The sequence below is a fragment of the Vipera berus genome, assembly GCF_964194415.1.
Source record: "Vipera berus genome assembly, chromosome: 5".
NCBI lineage: Eukaryota > Metazoa > Chordata > Lepidosauria > Squamata > Viperidae > Vipera > Vipera berus.
In genome coordinates this window covers 59,269,640-59,289,632 of record NC_138207.1, presented here as the reverse complement: position 1 = coordinate 59,289,632, position 19,993 = coordinate 59,269,640, and the positions used below count along the sequence as shown (strand labels likewise).

The 19,993-nt window shown below is 38.9% G+C and overlaps 1 protein-coding gene across 1 annotated transcript in view; it reads right to left on the bottom strand.

Moving 5' to 3' along the window:
• INPP5F (inositol polyphosphate-5-phosphatase F) overlaps positions 1–18,745 on the bottom strand; it is a 53,152-nt gene extending 34,407 nt beyond the window's left edge. The window contains exons 1-3 of the mRNA XM_081328321.1: positions 17,725–18,745; positions 8,254–8,334; positions 471–607 (exon numbers count right to left, since the gene is read on the bottom strand). Coding sequence (XP_081184447.1) covers positions 471–607; positions 8,254–8,334; positions 17,725–17,821 — 315 coding nt within the window. The 5' untranslated portion in view covers positions 17,822–18,745. The remainder of the gene's footprint in view (positions 1–470; positions 608–8,253; positions 8,335–17,724) is intronic.
• Positions 18,746–19,993: the final 1,248 nt, after the last annotated feature.

The following is a 19,993-nucleotide window of genomic DNA, read 5'->3' as shown; positions in this document are numbered from 1 at the left end:
GATTCCACATTTTAAAAAGCCTTTTCATCTACTCTCTAACCTTGAGAAAGGACACTGTCAAAGATTTAATTAACAAGTCTGTTGAAACAAGATTTTTGGCAAAACTAATTGTCATTTGTATATCTAATCATAGCAGAGACATCTCATTAAAAAGATATCTGACACAAAGCAAATGACCATGGAGAAGGAACAGGTTATAAATGCAGTAAACGGTACAGTAAAAGACAGCAATTGAGAGATGGAAAAGAAGAACTGTTCCAAATGTTTGACAAGAAATGTTTACATCCACTTACTATCCAGTTATCATTTGGGTCAAATAATGATCACATGATAAATGTTTACCTAAAAATTGTTATTCAGCATGGCTGCCTGATCTGATCATGATAACTTTCATTTCCACTTAGGTATAATTCCAATTATGTAAGTTGGTTGGAGCACTTCTTTTATGAATTGCTGGGATTTCATCTTACCTCCAAATCCAGATCCTGAGGTTCTGCTTCAGAAAGTGGTATTGCGACAATTTTTGTAATTTTACATACATCATGATCTCCTGGAAGCTTGCCAACAACAAGTTTTTGGCGAATTAGAAGCAACCACCAAGGCAAATCTATAAGAAATAGAAATCTATTAGTTTGGAAAGAGAAATTTCAATTATAATTTTAACCAAGTGAATAGCAACCTTTCAATTTAGATATTCTCTTGATCAGGCTGACAAAATTACAGCCTAGCACTCAAGAGGAAAAGCCTCCTCAGTATGGAATTAAGGTTGCAGAACCCCAGAGCTCTGAAGGCCTTGAAAAAAACTGCAAATAATATATTTATTTATATTATATTAATTACAGTATATTAATATATTATATTAATATATTTTCTTTCACTAGAACATCGGTGTCAAACTCATGACATCGTGACATATTGCAACTTTTTTCCCATTGCCGGCAATGGGGTGGCTGAGCTTTTGGCGTGACACATCCGGCCCATGGGCCAGCAGTTTGACATCCCTGTACTAGAACAAAACCAGTATCTGTTCCTTCCTAAGACAGATAGGATTTTTGGGATTTTTCTAATAATGAACATAGTGGTTAAAATAAAAAAAATAATAAATCTGCAGAAAGAGTTCACTACGATAGCCAAATAATAGGCTTTTTAAATAAAATGTTTAAAATTTTCAGTTTTAATTTAAGACTCAAACTAATTATTTTTCTTGTGCCCTGACACTTGCTTAACCATGCTAACACTGCATATGCAATCTGGTTTATAACACTATTAAGTAACTTATTAACCAGGTTAATATATTAGACTGTGAATCCTATGGGGCCATGTTGTTTGTTGGGTAATTGGGTAATGACCACTAATTCTTAATCCAGGGTATGATAAAATGAGGAGACCATATCTGGCACTGAATTGAGCTCCCAAAACAACTGAGATTTAAATCCAATAAATAGCAATTTATTCATCAGGTAGGATGAGTTGTTTTTTTTTATTGAAATGTAAAATGAGAGTTACTGCATAATCTCCAGGCCACAGCATTCACTCACATAAGAGACTAACATTATCTGTAGCTCTTTTGCCATATCTTTTATTGATGATTCCAGTTATGTTTTAGTTTATGTTCTGCATCTTAATCACTGTTAATTACCTTGAATTTTCCACTGAATAAAAGGATATAATAATGAAAATGATTTTTGCAGAATAAGGCAGAATGTTTTTCAGTCCTTATGAAGAATATAACATTTAATGACAATGCATGCCAATGAGCATTAAACTTCTTCTGAAGATTCAGAGTTAAATACTTCCAATTTACTTTTTTTCAAGTACTTTAAAAGGGAGTGATATTGTAGCGTTCTAGTATTGTAATAAAGCTCCAAAACAGAATCAGGATAACTGACATAATTACAACTTCATTCATAGAATACACCGTACCTAAAGAATATTTTATGCTAATTATGTATTATTTATAGTAGCATAATTATTTATACTGCCTTGGTCAGTATCAATAGTGTCTTTATTTTAGTAGCCAATAGAGAACTACTGAATTAAATAAGATTAAGAAAACCTCAAATAGCATATATCCATAGTTACAGTGGTACAAGTCCACTTAAGCGATTCTCGACAGCAAATGAAAAAAAAACCTGTAGGAAGAGTAATTCCCCCTTGCCCTTTAAGCTTCTTATAGCCTGTGACAAGCTGTTTCAAATTGGAAAATGGGTGGGGGGGCAGCTGAATAGGGAATTGGTAAAAATGGTTTCATCCATCTTTCAAAAGGAAGCAACTTAATCTCAGTGTCTTCCACAGATGAAAAGAACCCTTCCATTCACAGAAGGAATAGATTCTCCAGGTGTTTATTCCTTTACAAATGTTTTATGACATCACTATCTATAAACCAACCTATGTGCTCTCAAATTTGCTGTTGAGATTGGAAGAAGTGTATTCTTTGCAGTTCCTGTGAGGTGAAGAAAATGCAATCATGCAAACAGACTTCCACTTATATAACATTGGTTTCATAACTAAATTCAATCGGAAGAAAAGATGAGACATTTCTAAACATGATTTCCTTTACCACAGTGGTTTGTGTGTGAAAAAAGAGAACAATCGTTATATTTGGTGAGAAGAAGAATGATTTTCATTTTTACAGGTAATATCTTGATGACTAAATATCAATTCTAATTTGTTGTGGTGGCCGTTTTCTTCTGGTGTATGGTTTCAGGTCAGGTGTGTGTTTGTGTTGGAAAGGTAAGGTCTCCAAGATTGGTTTTCATTTGGAGACAGAAAACCATATTTATATATGGGTATTTCAAAGGATTTTCTGTCTTTTTTTATCATTTACTTGCCTATTTTGAGAAGTCCATGTTAAATATTTTTTCTTGCAGATAAAGAAAATAAGTATAATTATCTGATAAAAAATATAAGCATAAGCAAGATTTTAAAAAAACAGAAAGGTCATTGCACAAATAAAAGAAAAATCTAGCTTTAGTGGAATAGGTTACATTACAACATCTACTAATATCCAGCGGTCCCCAACCTTTTGGACACTAGGGACCAGTTCTGTAGAGTGAGTTTTTTCCACGGACCGGGGTGTGTGGGGGGTGCGTGTTTTCGCATGCTGCCTGCATCCTAAGACCAGGGGTTGGGGACCTCTGTACTAATCTATTTGCTGCCTCCCATGGACCACTTTATTTAGGCATTCCCTCAAGAATATGAAGATCTTAAAAGTGAAAGTTCCTAAAAAAAAACAATGGAACCATTCATGGGATCTTCTGCAAGTAAGTCTCCAGCTTCTTCTGTTTTGGACCTTGCTTTGTTGCATTCATCTGAATGTAAATGAAAGTATTCCTCATGATCATGGATAATGCTAGGTCTGGGAGAAAGCAGTATTTACAGCCAGGAAGAAACAAGCAAAAAGAATTACGGCTCCACCCACCTCAAAACACAGTGGATATTTCTTGTTTTGACTAATAGAATGCATGCCCATCTTTCAATGACAGGAGCAAACCCCACACCAGGCAAGATAAAGCAAGCTGTTACTAATACTGCAATTGTTTATATACACAGTTTAATGACAGTGTTGACAATTGGTTTTTGTATTTTATCTGCAGCATCTAGAAAACAATTTTGCTGCCAAAAAAAATGAAAACCCTTTTTATCTCTGTTCCCAGTAAATATTCTTTGTATCCAATCACAATGCAGTCCCTTCTATTAATCTGCCTCCAGAAAGGAAGGGAAAAACACAGCTATGAGTATGTTTTCAGAAGTAGTTTGTTCAAACAGATTTAGAATACATAGACTACCATTATTTATTAATTATAAATAGATTTACTATATTTAAAATATTCAAAACTTCACATATTCAAAAACATGTGACCATGTTACTGTACTTGTGAAGTATTAATTTTTATTTGATTTTGAAGGTAAATTATTTGAAAAAAATAGTCTCCCTTTCAGTTGAATACAATACTTGCTTTTACAGCAAAACAAACTCATAAATATGCAAAAATTAATAAAACTGAATTTCTGAGGAACTATTTTAAAACATATACACACAACTACAAAATTCCATTTCTGCTGCTAGAATGAGCATCAAACTCTCTGTTACATTTCCATAATAAATCTTTAAAATATCAAGAAATATTTTGGACTACTCCATAGGATTCTCGTGTACTTCCTTATAAAATAGTGTAACACCATTCTTACTTTGCATACCATGTTTTCCCAAAAGTAAGGCCTACCCCGAAAATAAGTCCTAGCTTGATTATTTGGGGTGGGCCTAATACTTTTTAGGGCCTACCCTAAAAATGAGCCCTAGTTTTGTGGCGAGGCATGCACCTAAAAATCAAAGTAGGGCAAGGGTGTGGGGGGTGGACATGAGCCATGTGCCCCGCACCCATTTACCTCGCAGCCAGACCTCTCCTTGCTGGCCCACTTCTTCTCCGGTGTTTTCTGCAGCCAGGCCTGCATTTCTGTCAGGCCTTTTCAGGCCACTGCAGCCAAGAACTGAGCTATGGATTGAATTCATTACGGATTGAATCCATAGCTCGGTAGTCGGCTGCAGAGGCCTTCCGGAAAGGCCTGATGGCAAAATGCATGTCGAAATCCTGCTGCAGAATGAAGCTGCTCCTTTGGCCAGAAGAACTGGACCGGCTAGGCGGGGCTGTCAGTGCCAAAAGTGAGTATGAAAGACATCTCCTGAAAATAAGACCTGGTGCCTCTTTCGGAGGAAAAGAAAAATAAGACCAAAAACACGGTAGTGCCCAATGCTATCTCTCAACTACAGTCCTACTTTTCCATTAGCAGAAACTCCTGGGGATTCTGACAGATCTTTGAGCAATGAACTTCTTTATTGCATTCCAGTTATTCCACAATAAACCATTGTTGTTGTTGTTAGTTGCGAAGTCGTGTCCGACCCATCGCGACCCTATGGACGTTCCTCCAGGCCTTCCTGTCCTCTACCATCTTCTGGAGTCCATTTAAGCTCACGCCTACTGCTTCAGTGACTCCATCCAGCCACCTCATTCTCTGTCGTCCCCTTCTTCTATTGCCCTCAATCTTTCCCAGCATTAGGCTCTTCTCCAGTGAGTCCTTCCTTCTCATTAGGTGGCCAAAGTATTTGAGTTTTAGCTTCAGGATCTGGCCTTCTAAAGAGCAGTCAGGGTTGATCTCCTCTAGGACTGACTGGTTTGATCGCCTTGCAGTCCAAGGAACTCGCAGGAGTCTTCTCCAGCACCATAGTTCAAAGGCATCAATTCTTTGGTGCTCAGCCTTTTTTATGGTCCAACTTTCACTGCCATACATTGCAACTGGGAAGACCATAGCCTTGACTATACGCACTTTTGTTGACAGGGTGATGTCTCTGCTTTTTAGTGTGCTGTCTAGATTTGCCATTGCTTTCCTCCCAAGGAGCAAGCGTCTTTTAATTTCTTGGCTACAGTCCCCATCTGCAGTGATCTTGGAGCCCAGGAAAATAAAATCTGTCACTACCTCCATTTCTTCCCCATCTATTTGCCAGGAATTGAGAGGGCCGGATGCCATGATCTTGGTTTTCTTAATGTTTACTTTCAACCCAAGTTTTGCACTCTCCTTCTTCACTCGCAACAAGAGGCTCTTTAGTTCCTCTTCACTTTCTGCCATCAGAGTGGTATCATCTGCATATCTTAGGTTGTTGATGTTTCTTCCGGCAATCTTAATTCCAACTTTTGATTCATCTAGCCCTGCCTTTCTCATGATGTGCTCTGCATATAAGTTAAATAGGCAAGGCGACAGTATACAGCCTTGCCGGACTCCTTTCCCAATTTTGAACCAATCAGTGGTTCCGTGTCCAGTTCTCACTGTTGCTTCTTGGCCCGCATATAGGTTTCTCAAGAGACAAATAAGATGGTCTGGTATGCCCATGGTCTGGTATGCCCACAATAAACCATACTTATCTACAAATACAAGTTTCCTCTCTTTCTTTAATCTAGTTATTTTTTCCCTATGAGCTAGAACTTATTAAAAAATAGCAGCAGCAATTCTTTGCTTTTCTAAAATTGTAAAGGAAGTAACACTATCCTTAGTTTTTTTTTCAGAAAGAGGCTGAAGAAACAACAGTGGGATAGATATTCCTCCCATAACTGTCCGAGGAAATGTTCACATAGTACTGCTTGCTCAGTTTAAGGGCACAGAAAACTAAGCTATCTCTGCAAAATAGACTTGCAAAGACAGTCAATAGTAGCTCCTGTTGCATTTTCTGAAACAGGTACCATTATCTCTAAGAAAGAGATATATTCCCATTAGATTTTTGCAGGATACAGCAGAAACATTGCACTAGATTTTGAGAGGGGGGTGGTGGAGAGAGAGAGTGCCTCACATAAACATTCCCAAAAAGGGTGGGGAGAGTGTTTTAAATTCATATATTGCTTCTCTAGATACAATCCAATATACTTATTTTCCTTATAGCTTTCTAACAGGGTAAAGGAAGTACTGAAGCCAGTTATTGATGAAAGCTTGTTCACAAGTGTATACCTAAATTTAGGTTTCATTTAATTTCCTCATAGAATCAATATTTTATCAATCAAATCTAAATCAATCTAAACTATAAAATCTAAAGTTTCAGGTTCTAGGAAAAAAAATCTAGCTCTAGTGTGATGATTTTTAAAAAAGCATCTTTAAGCAGCATATTGTGATAGTATATGGTAGCTTCTCATACCTATCGTTCTCTCAAAAAACTGGAACAAGCCAGACAAATGAAAGAAAAAATGTATAGACCATTTTTTATTAAAATGAGCTAGAATTTTATACCTCAATTTGGTTTGTGAGAAATAATTTTATTAGCCTATCTATAATAATCACAAACCAATTCACAAGAGATATTGCTTGCCTAAATATTATTTAAAAATAAGGTAAAGAAAGCCTGAGGACAAGCCAAGAGAATCTAAAGCAGGCTGACCTCACTTCTGAAATGTTTAAGGTATACATACAGTACTATTCTCTCTCTTTTTCAGCAGTACATCCAATGTTATTTCCTTAGTGAATAACAACCTGTCTAGCTGCCAAAGGTACTTCCCCCCCTCCCCAAAGGCAACGGGACTTTCTTTTCAGTTGCCTTTGGAGTAAAAAATGCATCTTTGGGACAACCATGACATGGTTGATTGAGAATCTCCATAGACGAGGGGTCCCCAACCCCAGTCCATGGACCAGCCCCAGTCCGCAGCATGCCAGAAACCGGGGTGCAGAAACAAGTGAGGCTCCATCCGAGGGATGCAGTGAGTACGCAAAACCATGTCCCCTCCGGTCAGCATAAAAACCTCTTTCCACAGAACTGGTCCTTAGTGCCCAAAAGGTTGGGGGCCACTTCCATAGACAACTTGTCCAGCTTTTACAGTAGCATAAAGCACATGAAACCACTTAAGAGAAGGAAATCTGTAATAAATTGTAGTAACTAGGATAATGCAAACCATTTGGAAAAAAAGTGATTCATAAAGCATGCTAGCACAATGAAGCGCCTTTCTTCAGAGCATGAAAGCAAGTATTATCCTTTGGAGTATCATACCAGAGTTTCAACAGTTGTCCCCAAAGCATCTCTGCATGTATGTGCATATCCAGACACTGCTGTTATGATTACTAGCAAAGAATGTGTATATAAACACAGAGCAGAAAGCCAGGAACAGCCTTCAAAGTTATAAAGCTCTCAAGAAAAAGTACTACACGCACAATAACATGTTCTGTAAGGCATCTCTTTTAAATGCTTTGTAGAGCCCAATTATAATCTGCTCTCCAAAAAGATGTCTTTTCACATAATATTGGTGATATTTCCATGCTTCTTCCAGAATGTTCAACTCAGCAGCTTTATTTATAATCCCAAACTAAGTTTATGGTTACAAGAATTCTCATTAATATTTTACAGCCACATATTACTAATATATCACATAAATTACTAATGGCTGAACTTAAAACCATTTCAATCTTTCATTAATACGTTTGTGAATGTGTATATATTTCATTCATTTGTATATATTTTTCTTTCCTAACATCATTTGATAAATCACGAAAACAATTCATCAAGAACTATGACATAGTTTTAGACAGCTATGTGCTTTCCAATTCTTTATTAATTCAACAAAAAGGTGACACATTACATTGATAGAAGCATTGGCAAAGATCAGATATATTTTGTCAGTCATGGGTAATTTTAGAGTGGAAGTTCCTATCCCAACAGGCATAACAAATTGAGCATTATTTTAATTATTTCTTCAGGCTGTACAAAGATTTTATTGTCCGTACCTGTATGAAGTTGAATTTTGCCAATAATTCCCTCGATCAAACCCAGACAAACTGGATTCCAAGCCAAAAGAAGATCAGTAGCTGTAGAGGAAGAGGAGGTGAGTTAGACACATAAAGATAAACTTTTATCTTATCCATATAATTCAAATATACACTTCTTATTTTATTATTTATCTGGAAACAACTGGGTTTCTATTAGGCAAGATGATGGTGTAAACATGCTAGGTACAAATTACTCCATCTAGTTAAGAAAATTTCTTTTAAGAAAATATTATATATTTCTTGATCTAATGCCCTGACTAAAATTAAGTTTCATTTTTTTTCCCACAGCCAAGATTTTAGGAAGACTAATTCAAAAGCCTCCATGTCCCTTTACCAACAAGATGGTAAATCAAAGTAGGATTAATTCTTTGAGAAGTCCAATTTCATAATAAGAAAATATATTCATTCTTTCTTAATTCTGTTATGAGGAAAGGTACATAGCTGTTTTCCGGCTAGGGTGACTTCTTCAGAATAAAGATGGAACTCAGCCATTTCTACATAATATTAAACAAAATAAGATACTTGGAGAGCCAATGAGTTTTAGCTCGTCTATAAAAGTTCTGGCAATGTTTTTATTTCCTATTCTTATCACCTAACATGTTTAGTATTGCTAGCAGAAGACATATAAGTAGGTGATTCTGAGTTTTGAATTCCTACTTCAGGTGATTCCAAGGAACTCAATACATGATGATACAATACTCAATTGGCAAAGCTTCTCCTAATTTTTATCAATATACTTTTTTAGTTTTAAATATTTTTTAAAACCATTGATGTCAAACTCTAGAAATAGAAGTCCATTTTACTGGGAAAAGGGAACACCAGGGGAAAAAACAAGAAAAGCAACACTTTAAACAGAATATAAATAAAATCAATAGTTATTATCAGCTTACACAAGCAGATCTTGAGAATTATTGAATTATAGAGATAAAAGATGCTATCAGATCTAACATCCTGCCCACTGCAGAAATCCAACATCACAGACAGATGTCTATAAAACTCTCTAACCTCTGCTTGAACCCCTCCAGTGGCAGAGAACCAACTACCTCTCTGGGTAATTGGCTCTACTGTCAAACTGTTCCTACCTGCCAAGGTTTTTTTTCTAATATTCACTGCCTTCTTATAACCTAAATCCATTTTTCCATGTTATTCAGATAATTGAGGAAAGTTCATTCCTACCTTTATTTCAAGGCTAAACATTCTTTCATTTCATTCTATAAGACTTAATTACTAATCCCCTGACATCTTCACTGCCTTTTTTCTGAATTTGTTTCAAGTTCTCCAAATTTTTCATAAAGTATGATTCCCACAACTGAACACAATGCTTATGATGAGGTCTGTCCAAACTAGAATACTGTAAGCAGTCTGGAAACAGTGCTCCTGTTGATAAAGCCAAAAACTGCACTTGATTATTTTATAGCCACATCATGCTGCTGACACATATTCAGTTTGTAATCAACTAATACTCATTTTTTCACAAGTACTATTAATGAACCAAATATTCACAAACCCCTTCTTATACATAATTTCCTAAGTGAAGAACTCTGATTGCCTTTGTTAATTTTATTCTGTTGTTTAAGCCATTTCTCTAACTTCTCAAAGGTATTTTGAACTTGATTTCCATCTGTAGTTTTGTGAAACTTGAAAATCTAATACACATTCTCTTCCCTTTTACTTTGCAGCTATTAATAAAAAATATTTAAAAATAGGGACAGCTAAACGCATCTCAATATTTCACTCCAGTTTAAAGGGACCATGCTTGGAACATAATTTTCATCTGTTATATATCATTTTAATTTTTAACTAGTTTGCTAATCAGAGCATCATATGATGTACATTAACATTAACAAATCAAGATCAACTATCTCTATTATTTTCACAGCTAAGTAAGGAAATCACCTTATCAGAAAGCAAGACATTTGTTTCTCAAGAATTATTATTGACCTATCCATGCTGACTTCTAGTAATTAACAGAATGTTTTCAAGGTGCTTCCAATCAATCATTTTATGATTTACTTAAGAATCTTCCCAAATAGCATTATCAGACTGACGGGTATATAACTCTCTGTATCTTCCTTTTCTTACTTTTAAATTGTTGTTCTCCTGGCACTTTGCTAGTTCTACCAGATTTCTCAAAGCTCATATGTAAGTTAGTATGTCAATATCATGAATGTGATACACAATAAGACAAGAAAACATTTTGTTACAATATATCACAGCCAGAGAGATCATAGAATCTTACATCTGGAAATATGATCAGAGATTACCTCATCCAACCCCTTATTTGTTGTAGGATCTGATAAAGTGGCTGCCTGGAATAGATGGGTGGCACCTTGGATTGTATAACTCTACGTCTACGTGACCTATGTATGCCAATTCAAGTACAGCTAGTTTACTAGCAGCTCTGGGAAATGAAATGCTAGAAAGATGCCAGGAGGAGGAAGTCTTCTGCAATTGGAGAAAAACTCAAAGTGAATTTGAACAGGCAATTGTAACAGCCATATCCGGGATTACCTCATCGCAATGAGGACAGCAAAATGTCAATATTTCTCCAATCTTACTGCATCTGCTGATAATCATCCTAAACAGCAGACCTTTTTAGGATAGCCCAGTCCTACTGGGTAAGGAGTGCCCCATCCAGAACATCTGAGGCATTTTTTTTAGATTATTCTGGCTGGCTGTAAGATAAAATCACTCTGTCTTGAACTCTGATTGTGTCAGGCCAGAGTGCCTGAGTTACAGTCTTGTGCTGTGATCTGGGATGGGTTTATGCTGGTAACTCCTAAGGAAGTGGACAGGGCTCTTTATATTGTTATTGTTCACTGGATCTGGCTGCTTTCTGGATCATGATAGCAGCCAAGAAGGTCACCTGCAGTAGGGTTCATGTTGGTCTCTCTGACGTGTGTGTGTGTGTGTGTGTGTGTCCAGTCTCAAAAGAGGGGTGGTATATTTCTCAAGAGCCCACCATTAGATCCAACAGTCTTCAATATCTATCAACCAGTATCCAACCTTCCCTTTCCCTTTAATGGTTTAGGAGTGCGACACCTGCTTTGGTTGCCACTTTGCTTCTGTGTGAATTCAAGGAGCTGGGCATTACTTATAAAACCTAACATGGCAGAGAACCTGGTTATTGAGGAGCCACTAATCTCCCATAGTATCTGCTTGGCAGGGTTAGCATATTCTGGATTCCAACAATTAAACAATAACTATCTTTTGGGACCCAGGAGGACACATTCTCTGCAATAGTACCTGACTTCTGGAAAGAGGTTCACCTCAAGATTCAAACGTCCCCCACCCAGTGATATTTTGAAGGGCCCTTAAGACACCCCGCCATTTTGCAGGGACAATTTATGCTTCCTTTCTTTCTTTCCCTTGTTCCCATCCAGGTTTGTTTTCTTTGCTATCTTGTTTGTATTTTTGTACTCTTATTTTTTAAAAAAAACTTTTTAAACCATGTGTAAATTGCCTGGAGTTTCTGGGAATCAGAAGGCATATAAATGACTGAAATACAAATGTTGAACAACAAAGGAAGGAACCCTTAGCACCCTATTCAGTGCTATTCAGCTAATGCAGAGCCGCTATACCAGGGGTGTCAAACTCAATTTCATTGAGGGCCACATCAGCATTGCGTCTGCCCTCAGGGGGCCAGGTGGGTATGGCCAGGGTGGGCGTGGCCTACTGGGTGGGTGTGGCTAGAGTGCATATGGCCTACTGGGTGGGCATGGCCAGCTCTACATCGTTCACATCAAGGGTGCCTATGGGGGCCTGGGCAGGAGTGGGACAGATCTGAGGGTCTCTGGCAGGAGAAGGGTCTCTGGGCCAGGGCCAAGGCAGTGGGGGCCGTTCCCTCACTGTTTCCAGGATGGCTTTGCGGGCCGCATGAAACCACTTCGCGGGCCAGATCTGGCCCCCGGGCCTTGTGTTTGACATATCTGCGCTATACTATAGCTGAGGTCATTCAGCCAATTATGAATCCATATAACAGTTGTAGCATCAAACACTAATTTTATCATTATACTAATGAGGACAGGATGAAAGATTTTGAGTTCCCTGTTGATCTTTAATTCTGTTGAAGCAGGTCCAGAAAACCCATGGGGAGGTTACAACAGAGACAAGAAATTTTTAGAAAGAGAAAATGGGCTACCTAATATTCACCACTTTGAAATGCAAATCATAAAAATGGATTACCTTCTAAGTTCAGATTTTAAGCTTCCTTATTAGAAATTTCTACAAGTTGCTCTTTTGACACTTATGTCTAGAGTTGACTAAGATTAACAAAGATATTTTTACTTAATTCAAAGCCCAGAAGCAAACTACATTATAAAAGATATATAATTGTTCAACCTAGAAAATGAATCTCCAACAAAATGCACAAAAACAGCTCTGAAAACTCACTTAATCCACTTAACAGATTTTCTTAAACTTAATTACAAAGATAGCCCTTTGCAGTAGTTTCTTTCTTTACAGCTTTTACCGTGCACAGTTCAAACTACTGTAGCTTATTTTAAGCTAAAATCAAAAGGGAATATCATGTTTCACAATTCAATGATACAGAAGCATTCAGAAACTGGTACCAGTCTCTTTGTCCACTTCACTATCTGAAATTACAGTAATCCAACTCTATGGTATTTTTAAATCAAACCCTTACATAATGTTATCTAAGTTAAATGTCAAAATATGAGTATTGGGGAAGGGGAAGCAGAAAAATGCAGGAAAATCTCCCCACAACAAAAAAGAACAACCTAAAACAATACCAGGAAATTAATTAAGAGTTCTGTATTGTGTTAATAAACATCTTATTCAAAGAAACATTTGATTTACAGCAAATATATTTTACGTAAAGCTATTTTAACTATTACAGCAGCAGTTTTTACTGCATTTTATTTTTCTGGTTTGTATAATTCTTTACACTTTTAAGCACCCAAGTAAAGAACAGACATTGGCAGGACAAGGTACACATTTCAATATGTTTCAGACAAAACTACATGTAACTTAAAAATTAATCAACTGTTGATTGGATATAGTCTTGGGATATTTGGCACAGAAATGATTGATAGAGAATAATCACAGTTGTATGTGATAAATGGGAATCACAACAAAACTCATAATCATCTAGTTTTAAATGTTCCACTTCATGAATGGGTCACATTTGATCAATAGACAAAGAGAGATACTCCAAAAATAGGAAGAAGCAGGGAAAATGGAATCTGATTTAATTTCAACCACTGGCAAACTGAAAGCTACTTTGGAGTTAAGGTTAAAGATATAGGGCTAGAAACTGGAAGACTATGAATTCTAGTCTTGCCTAGGCACTAAGCTAACTGGACAATTTCAGATCAATTACCATTTCTGAAAAGGTTGCTAAAAAACTACCGTATATGGATTTGTCCGTGTAGTTGTCAGTAGTCAAGACAGACTTGAAAACAGAAACACGAAAGGCAAATAATTACACAAACTATCTGTTTCGATGTAACATAGCTTTCCACATTTTCAAACAGCTCTTAAAAAGGACAATCAAAGGGATTCCAAAATGAAGCCAAAGAAAAAGAGGATCCTTATCCAATGTGAAATTCAAGAGAAAACCTAGATGTGCTATTGAAAATACTGGGGGGGGGGGAATCAGAAGAATCTGCTGCTTTTCAAGTATCTCCAAAATCAGCACAGTATCAAAGAAAATCCTTCTAGGCACCAGAGGAGGTCAAACCATATTCCTAATGCTGTATTTTCTTCAAAGATAATTACAACCTAATTCTTATTACAGAATTTCAAAAGTCAGTCTACAAGGTACATTCAAAATTCTAGCAAATTTGATTTTCCAATATTTACCTTCAAGAAATACTTTTTGCAATAGCTTATTGCCAAGGAATGTTTGAGTATCTACAGTATTAGGGACTCTTACTTTAGTCACAAATATAATTAGACAAACCTGTTATGTTGTGGATGAATTACAGGTAATCCTTGATTTAGGATCACAATTGAGCCCAAAATTTATGTTGCTGAGACCATTTTCAAGTGCGTTTTGCCCCATTTTATGACCTTTCTTTCCACAGATGTTGAATGAATCATTGTAGTTGTTATTACTGCAGTTATTAACATGGTTAAGTGAATCTGGCTTCCCCACTGACTTTGTCAGAGGGTTGCAAAAGCTGATCACATGATCCCAGGACACTGCAACCGTCATAAATATGAACCAGTTGCCAAGCATCCAAATTTTGATTATGTAACCATGGGGATGCTGCAACAGTCCTGAGTGTGGAAAATGGTCACTTTTTTCAAAGCTGTTTTGACTTTGAACTGTCACTAAACAAACTGCTGTAAGTCGAGGACTATTTGTATGAGTGGCAAATTTGGCAATCATTGTTAAACTGCTTATAGAGTTTGAAAAACTATGCCAAGACATTACAGCAAACTTTGCTACATAATGCCACAAATAAACAAAACCAACCATTTTAGCTTTCACTCTTTACTTCATTAGCACAAACTCTAAACTCAAAAATAAGTAGAAAATGTGAACAGATTGTCATTGAAGCAAAAAATATCTCCGAAGGATAATAAAAGAACAAGCATACTGTCATTTCAATATGTTTCACTCTCTTACTCATGACTCTGCGCAATCAGCAGGAATTCAATGCTTAGTCAAATCTGTCATAGACAATATAATTATGATTCTTCCTAAAATGTTCAGAAACCAGCTCAAAACAACCAGCTCAGAAAAAGAGCAGCAAAGCAGCAGTCAAAGAGCTCTTTGTAGGACAGATCAGCAATCCATTATTGGCACTTCTTCAAAACAGGAGAGTGATAGGTCTCACCTACCTGAATTATAACAGAGATAAAATGTTAAAAAAAACACATCTGCATACTCGTATGAGAACTTTTTAAAAAACATGAAAAATGAAATAGCCCATTCAAGGCTTAGCTGAAGACTTTATCTTCCCACTTTACTATGTGTCAAGCACCACAATTTCTCCAACCAACTTCATCCTTAAAAGTAGAATAATTAACTATGTGGCTACTTCATTTTCCAGAAGCATACATATCTCTGGTTCTGTAAAGGATCTTGCCATTAGTCTACTAAAATCACCATAATGCTCCTAAATGAAAATATTTTTAGAACTTCATACTGTTCATCAACACTTAATTTTACTCTCTGTATGACTGTAAGTAGGTTAACTGCTCTGGCTGTGTCAGCTTACCAATGGATGAACACCAAATTTGTTGTGTAAAGAAGCCTGCAGAGGAGCTGATCACAACCATGGGGAGATGCATAGTGCAGTGGATTCCCCCAATCTGGCCAGTTAAAGTGGGGGAAAACACAACTGACCATCAGGCTGGATGTCAGCCTTACCAGGTAGGCCAGAAAGAAAGCATGATCAGATGAGCTAATTCTACTTTATTATACCATTCTTCCCATCTCTTTTACAACCTAAGAAATTAGGGAGGCTCTCTTTTTAGTCTCTCACCTTGCCCATTATCCACCTGCAGACTAACTACGGTATGCTGTCTCTTATCTGATCATTCCCTTGGCAGTATATCTGGCTCCATCTCCCAAGATGGAAGCAAATGAAAAGTGATTACTTTTTCAAAAACCCCAGCCTTGCAAAAAGCTGAGTAGCTCCAACTAAAGCAGCAGAACTGATCATCACAGGAGAGTGTTGCTGGCTTTTAAGAGAACCAACTCTTCTATTTTACTGGGCATTTCCCCCAGGTTTCAATCCTGCTTTGACCCATATAGGAAAAATACATGGATCAGCCATCTTTCAAAACTCACTTCCACATCACTTTGATTGATAAATGGATTCCCATCTGCTGATGATGTCAAGAAAAAAACAGGATTTTACTTAACATTGACACACTACAGTTACACAAGCAGCACACTACCATATGGCAATAAAAAGAAGAGGGACAGTAAATGCAGAATTTAGCAATAGGAATTAATTCTATGACGGTACAGCATACCCAAGAACAGGTGGATAGCACTTCATCTCCAAATGGCATACAAAATCTCTTACGCATATATATCCAACTGATTATCACGAAGCCAAACTGACAATTTGATGTAACATTACATCCATTAAACATGCCTCAACTTTATTCCCGTGACCGAAATAAACCTGTTGCAACTATTCAAAGATTAAAACAGAGGAAGAGAGGAAAAAATCCATATACCAATATTTCAAATAGGCCATTTGATACACCCACAGTAAAACAACAAAACTCCAGGCTTTAACTCTCTTATCTAAAGGTCAAGTACAACAAGCCCAGAGATACTGGACAGCAGGAGATCCACAGCCCACACTAGAAAAAGGCAGGCAAGCATGAGGCAACATTACCATCCAAAGAAAAGATATTAGGGAAGGATTTTTTTTAAAAAATGGCACATCTTCCGCAAGATCCAGGGTATCCCAAGGCCCTTTCCTGGTTCACTCTGTAAAATGCTTCAGGTATTTAAAGAACCCCCTTCAGGACTGAACATGGCCTCCCCTGAACATCCCGGACGTGCTCATTTCTCCACTTCAGAGGAAGCGGACTTGCCCCCTCCTCTATTGCCCCCTCCTTGGTGGAGCAGTGGGCTAATGCCTCCTTAAGTAACACCAGCTACCTGCAATTAGTGCAGGTTCGCATCCCACCAGGCTCAAGGTTGACTCAGCCTTCCATCCTTCCGAGGTAGGTAAAATGAGGACCCAGATTGTTGGGGGCAATTAAGCTGACTTTGTAATAATGCCGCTTGGGGGGAGCTGAAAGCCCTAATAAGCAGGCATACACATAGAATGAAGGCTATTGCTAAGCACATTGATTTGTGCTTCTTAGATTGTAAGCCGCCCTGAGTCTTTGGAGAAGGGCGGGATATAAATGGGATTAAAATAAAATAAAATAAAAATATTTGCAGGTCAGCACTTGTCACTAGACTCCCCCTCCTTCCCCCTCCCCTCCTCCTCCCCCTCCTCCTCCTCCAGATAACACGGGACACCTCCAGGTGAGCCAATGTGCACGCCTTCGCCCAGTGCAGGGGTAGGCAACCTCGGCTCTTTTATGACTCATGGACTACAACTCCCAGAATTCCTGAGCCAGCCAAGCTGGCTCAGGAATTCTGGGAGTTGAAGTCCATGAGTCATAAAAGAGCCGAGGTTGCCTACCCCTGACCCAGTGGATCAACTGCCCTCCCTTCCTCCCTCCCTCCTGGCTGTCCGAGAGCCTCACCTCCCTTCAGCAGGTGCCCTTCCCCTCCTTCCAGCTAGCCTGCCTATATACCCCTCCACCCCCACCCCCACCCCACCCCCGAGCTCTTTCTCCTCCTTCTCGGGACCGGCAAAGTCCCGCCGACGCCAGGTTTAACCTCCGAAGAGTTCTTGCTCCCGCTCCTCGCCCTCCTTTCCCCGGGGTGGGGTGGGGTGGGGTGGGCTCGGTCCGGCCACCGGCTGCGGACCAACTCACCGGGTCGGAGCTGGAGGCTGCCGTCGGTGCGGCTACACCAGAGCGCCCGGTTCTCCTGTTGCAAGATGTAGTGATCCTTCGCTTGGAAAAGCTCCATGGCGGGGCAGCCAATGGAAGGCAGGGAGGGAGGGAGGGAGGAAGCAAAGGCAGGGGGAGAGAGAAAGAGAGAGAGCACCGCTGCGCTCAGGAAGCCGCTGCCGAACAAGAGGCGGCCAAACCCAACCGGACCCTGCCCTCCGCCGCCGAAACCGGGCACCACCCAACCGTCTCAAGGGCGGCAATTCCGGGAACAGCCGCCGCCGCCGCCGCCGCCAAGCTTGTTGGTTGTGCTCCGACCGGACGGGTTCCGGCGCGCGCATACCGGCGGGACACGTGACCTCAGGCTTCCCTTCGCCCCCCCCCCTTTTTTTTCGTTTAAAGAGAAAGCGCCGCCTTACCCGCCGCGCAGCTCTACGTTAAGGGAGGGGGGGAGAAAAGGGGGGAGGGCCCCCCGAAATAAATCAATCTATTTCCGTGTTTTGGTTAATTGATTAAGGGGCTTAAGTTTGTTTATTTATTTATTTATTTATTTATTTATTTATTTATTTATTTATTTATTTATTTATTTATTTATTTATTTATTACATTTATATACCGCCCTTTCCCGAAGGACTCAGGGCGGTTTACAGGGTGATTAAAAACAAAAATACAAAAGTTAAAAACAGATTTTAAAAAAAATTATATTCGTCCCTGCATAAGTAAAACCCCAGTTAAAATTAAAATTAAAACTAAAATTAAAATTCTCAGCCTGGGCCAGAGAGCTCGAAGAGCCAGGTCTTCAGGTCCCGGCAGAATAAACGGAGGTGGTGGTGGGGGCAGTCCTAAGCTCCACTGGTAGCTGGTTCCAAAGGGCAGGCGCCCCCACTGAGAAGGCCCTATCCCTGGGTGTCGTCCACCGGTAATCTCTTACCGGTGGCACCCTGAGAAGACCCTCCCTGTGGGAGCGCACTGGACGAAGGGAACTTGATGCCGGCAGCAGGTGTTCCCTCAGATATCCCGGACCCAAGCCATGTAGGGCTTTATAGGTCATCACCAGCACCTTGAATCTCTCCCGGAGGGCAACCGGAAGCCAATGCAGCTCCCGCAGTAGAGGCGTTACATGGGAGTATCGGGAAACCCCCATCACAACTCGCGCGGCCGCATTCTGCACCAGCTGAAGCCTTCGAGTGGTCCTCAAGGGCAGCCCCATGTTAAGTTAAGTTAACATCCGTTTTCCTTTGGGGAGCTTAAGGCAGCCCTGTGAGGTAAGTGGGCTCAGTTGGGTTAAGGGTAGACCTCGACTTAAAGACCACAATTGAGCCCCAAATTTCTGTTGTGAAGTGAGACATAAGTGAGTTTTGCCCCCATTTTATGTCCTTTCTTGTGCACAGTCGTTAAGTGAATCACTGCAGTTGATAAGTTAGTAACCTGGGTGTTAAGTGAATCTGGCTTCCCCATTGACTTTGCTTGTCAGGAGGTCGCAAAAGGTGACCACACGACCTTGAGACACTGCAACTGTCATATGAACCAGTTTGCCAAGCATCTCAAATGTGATCGTGGGGATGTTGCAAAAGTCGTAACTGTGAAAAATGGTCAAAAGCCACTTTTTTCATTGCCATTGTAACTTTGAACACTCACTAAATGAGCTGTTGTAACTTGAGGACTACCTGTAGTATCTTAGGATCCCCCGCCACTCTGACTGCTTGGGATGGCAATGAAGAGCTGGGAATCCGCACCCTTTTGAAGACTCTTTTCCTTACCCCAAACCAACTGCCTTTGCCAATTGAAAATAAAATTGCCAAGTGCCATTTTTCAAATATAAACTGTATAAAACAATTTTTTTGCTATATGGCCATGGTTACAGTTTGCACTCGCATAGGGTCTAAAGTGAAGTTCTGCTTTTCTCTGAAAACTTTTTTTCTTTTTGCCATAATTTAAGTTCTTCCTATAAACTTGAATGATCTGTGTTTAATCGCTTTACTTATCTGCAGAATACATACCTTTGCAAAACTGTTGAACATGATTTGTTGGTACAATAGTGAAATGGATTCATATCAACAAATTTATTTGTGAAATACGTAAAGATTCAGCATTTTCTTTATTTTTCTCAAGTTTTTTTTAATTTATTAATGTCATTTTCTCTGTTCTCCCTATTCCATTTTACTTTCATTCTGAGTCATATGTTCCTTACTGGAAATAATCTCTTTAATCTTTCTCTTCTCAGCAAGCAAATCAGGTAAAGGATAGTTTG